At 21.9% G+C, this 4904-nt stretch overlaps 1 protein-coding gene across 1 annotated transcript; it reads right to left on the reverse strand.

The window, feature by feature from the left end:
- Nucleotides 1-402: 402 nt before the first annotated feature.
- On the reverse strand, nucleotides 403-1688 carry LOC124910595 (abscisic acid and environmental stress-inducible protein-like). The gene is made up of 2 exons (XM_047451266.1): nucleotides 1549-1688; nucleotides 403-875 (listed from the first exon to the last, which is right to left on the reverse strand). The coding sequence occupies exons 1-2, from the start codon at nucleotides 1637-1639 to the stop codon at nucleotides 601-603; spliced, it is 366 nt and encodes a 121-aa protein (XP_047307222.1). The 5' UTR covers nucleotides 1640-1688; the 3' UTR covers nucleotides 403-600.
- Between the last annotated feature and the right edge of the window lie 3216 nt (nucleotides 1689-4904).

The following is a 4904-nucleotide window of genomic DNA, read 5'->3' on the forward strand; positions in this document are numbered from 1 at the left end:
ACATAATCCAAGAACAGAACCCTTGATAAAATTAAATCACCATAAAAAAATATAAAAAAACTCAAATAAAATAATTATAATAATAACACCAATAAAAGGTGAGAATTAAAAAAACTAATAATACCATTTACTAGTCATTTCAATATTTCTTTCAACTCTAATTCATCCAATTAAAAGCTTTTTCATTCCTTTTAAGATTTCATTTTCTTGGTTGACATATCCTCTCCACTACAAAACTAAACTACGGTCTTTTCGTCACAAGTTGAATAATTAAGTTTATTGGATTCTTAAATTTTATATTTTGAACAAATCGTTAATGGGTGAACTATTTAAGGAACACTAAATATAGTTTAATTAAGAGTTTTTCAATACTATTATCCCTATATAATTTTTGAATCAAAGTAAGCCATAAAATTCTAAAAGATCTTTATTAATTTAGAACTCCATAATAAAACAGAGGTGACAGTAGCATCATATTATTATATAGATATAAAAGCATGAACTTTCACTCACACACAACCATGAATGCCTTTTCTTATTCTTTCTTAATTATTACTACATGGATTTTGCTAACAGCTAGCTCACCACTCGGCTCAACCTTCACGGCTTGGCTCCCCCAACATCAGCTTGAACCGCCTCTCCTAGGTAAGAGCAACACCTGTTACAACTACGTAAACCTCTGTTGCAACACCCGTACCGACATCCTCCACCGCGACCGCCGCCATTATTATTTCCTCTTCTCCAACCGCCGCCATTATTATTTCCTCTTCCTCCTCCCCAACCGCCGCCATTATTATTTCCTCCTCCTCCCCAACCGCCGCCATTATTATTCCCTCCGCCGCCATTATTATTTCCTCCTCCGTACTGATCCTGGGCTGCACGATTTCATTAAATTAGTATATAGTTTGAATTATTTAAATAACTCAACTACTTAAATCATCTTACTTTTATAATAATTTATTTATTCATTAAAATATTTAAATGTCTTTTATTTTAAATTATTATTATTTTTATTATATACATTAAATTTTTTTACTAAAAACAATTAATACTTTTCAAAATCATCATCTCTTTATTCAATAATCTAATTCAAACAAACCATAAGAGCTTGTTTGATATTTAGGGTGCTTAAGTTTTTTAAAGAGTTTTTTATCTCAAACCTATTAATTACTTATTGCTCTAACCACTTCTTTTATTTATTAAAATACTTAAATGATCTTTTATTGAGAGATTTTTTGAGAGATCTTTAGATGGGTCTTTTTTTTTTATATAAATTCAATCATAATCAGTTTTTTTTTATCACATCTCTTATTTATAAAATCACTCAAATTATTAATAAAAATACTAAAATATTATCTATTAAAAATAAATAAATAAATTTATCATTAGTTATTAATAATCTTGAAGTTTTTTTACCAAAAATATATATATCTGCTAAAAAATTATATTTTCATCGAATCTTTTCAAATAAACAAAATTTATTTACATAAACGAAATCAGAGAAGCTCTAAATATTGAATGTTTTTGTTTAGGTAGAAAGAAGCTTACTTTCAGCCAAATCTTTGGTGGCTGCATGAGAAACAAAGGCTAGGAGGAAGATAGCCAAAAGGCCGATCAAAACAACTGCTTTGGAATTCATTTTCTCTTGTTATTATTGAACTCACTCACTTACTATTTGAAGGTGTGTGAGAAAAGGTTGTTCATGTTCGCGTTTATTTATAGAGCCTGCATTATTGAAAATTTACTATTTTCATATATGGTGTATTATGGGCTCAAGGAATTATTTAATGTTCACGTTGTACAGTTGGAAGACATTTAATTTCTCTGATATGGTTATGGGGACATTAGTACATGTTCTCAGCAGTGTATTTATTGGTCACCTTTAAGGACTGATATTTCATATATTAATTAAAGATATTTCATAGATGGGGAATACCATTTCAAACTCTAGGCATGGGAGATGTAGCTACTCGAGAAACTTTCTATCCATTAGACCAATTAAAATATTTGTAATTTAATATTTTAATTAATTTTTTAAAGAAATATAATAAATAATTTGAAATTAATAAAAGAGTTTAATTATATATATATATATATATATATATATATATATATATATATATATATATATATATTATTTATAATTGTTAAAATTAAGGATAATTCTTAAATAAATTATCTTTAACAGTAATTATTTTTTAATTTTTTAATAAGATTAAAAAATCTAATTTAAATATAAATTTATTTATAATAAAATTTATTTAAAATAATTGTTTAAATATTTATAATAAATACCAATTAAATCACATAAATAATAATAATTTAGAAAAAAATATTTTAAGAAATGTAAATAGTTCTAGATTATTATTTATAATATATTATTAAAATATGTAATGAGTTTTAAAAAATATTATGTATTTATTCTAACAAATTTTAATAATTTCTATATAATTTTAGTTTGTGTTTAATTGATAAATGTTTTCTTATTTATGAGGATTTCATAATATTTTGAAAAAATATTATATGTTTTAAAAATATATTATAAATAAAATTATATATACTTAAAATTATTAATCTTTTTAAAAGATTTCAAATTAAAATTATTGTCTCATTTTTATAAGGTTAAAATTAATCGGAAAAACACAAATAAAAATAAAATTGTCTAAGAGCTCAAATGTTCTCATTTCAATTCCTTACTATAATACTGAAAAAAAATAATGAAAATAACACAAGCAATCGATCTAACAAATAAAAGAGTTTATCCATAATATCAAACATGTATGTTATTGACTTTTTTTTCTAGCTTTTTTACAAATTTGTCTTAAAAAACTACTTGTCCTTTATTATTATATATTTTATTAAGTGGAGACTCGTATATGTAAATGAGTGAATAAACACTAGAATTATAATGTACTCGAAGTCCTGAAATCAAGTTTTACATGCAGATATTTGAAAAAAAAAATAACTTGGTTGAATATAGTAATTTGTTTTCCTCATAACAATTTTATTAACTAACTAATTAATATATAACAATTAGCTTAGATATTATACTAATATATCATATGTGATTTAGTTAACACTAGATATTATTCTGATTATTTAATTGTATTTTTTTTAAAGCATGTGCTAAGTGTTCTTATAAGTTATTTATCTTTTTTTATTATTAATTTTTTTCCAGTCAAATTATCAAATTATTATCTCTCATAATTAAGATTCGCATAATATTTAGAACCAATTCCCAAACTAACCGTTTGACGTTCAACTTCTCAAACTAACCTACTTTGTTAATTCATCCTCAAACTAATCTACTTTACTATTCAAACTCAGTTTTCTTATTTATTTTTATTTTTTTAATTTATTTATATTTAAACTTATTATTATTATTATTATATTTAAATTAATCTTTTTTTATTAAAATCTTTTTTTATAAATTAGTTTATTTATATTTTGATGTATATAATTACATTATTATTTATATTATGAATTATTATTAAGATTGGTATAATCTTTAACTGACAATAATAATCTTATACAAATGTAATTTATTTAATAATCAATATACACATAAAATTATCAATGTTTTATTAATAGTAAGTAATAATTTTTTTGAAATTCAAATCTAGAGCGTATTTGATGAAAGGGTTATTGGTATTTTATGTTGTTTTTTTTCAAATAACCCTTTTTGACCAAATGATGTAAAAACTCAATTTTAATTTTTTTTTTCCAATTTTATCTTTCTTGGTTCTCACTTTCTCCCCCTCTTCTCTTCTCTTCTCTTCTCTTCTCTTCTCTTCTCTTCTCTTCTCTTCTCTTCTCTTCTAATAAATTTAACATTTTCTCGATTAATGGGAAAGAGAATTTTGAAGAAATGACGTGGCACAATTTAATTGCCCGAAAAAATAATAAATTTTTTTTTATATTCTATCTCTCCTCACTTTTTATCTTTTTCTTAACCTGTAATATAATGACACATTATTCTCCCCTCATTCGTTCTCCGAAATTCTCTCCCTTATCACTCTTAATTAATAAGCCAATAAACAAATAACCTATCTTTTCATTTCATTATTTTATTTCTTCATTTAAACTATTTCTTCTCCCTTCTTTTAATTCAAATTAAAGAATATTAAAAATATCAATATATAGTTTTAATATTCTATAATTGAAATATAGGTTTATTGAAAGATTTGTTTATATATTGTGAGTGGTTATAATATATTTTCTAATTACATTATAATATTTTTTATTTTATTAAATTGATAAAATTATTAACTTAAATTAATTAATATATTTATTTAGAAGGATGATTTAGAATTAATTTATATAAAAATGTTGAATAATATTTTTATAAATATTTAATCTATATATGGTATATTTATAAATTAATTAATATTTTTTATTCAAATATATTAACTTTATTTTTTTTAGTATAATTATTTATTTATTTGAATTATTTAAAATTTCAATGTTATAGATAATACGATAGGTTAAGTTGGATTTATATTAGGTTTTAATTTTTATTTAAGATAATTAATAAAAATTAATATTAAATTTAATTAAAATATAGTTTTATTTAATGATAAAATTATTTAATTTAATGGTTAATATAATTTTTGAGTTTTGGAATAAAAAATGAATTTTATCCCAATAACAAGCCCCTAATAGATTAGATAGAAGGATAACACTAGTGAAATAATTAATATTAATTTTTTTATTTATCAGTTATAATGTTAAATTGTAAAGGAAAGTTATAGTTGTGGTCATTCAACATTAAAACAAATATAGTTTAAAATATATAATACTTATTTATGTGGTGTTTTTATTATTATTAATAATATTATTGTCATAATAACCTAATTAATATGATTGTTTTAAGGTTAGATTAACGGTAATAATTGTAAATGTTA

This window comes from Impatiens glandulifera, chromosome 7 (genome assembly GCF_907164915.1).
Source record: "Impatiens glandulifera chromosome 7, dImpGla2.1, whole genome shotgun sequence".
In the NCBI taxonomy this organism is placed as follows: Eukaryota; Viridiplantae; Streptophyta; class Magnoliopsida; order Ericales; family Balsaminaceae; genus Impatiens; species Impatiens glandulifera.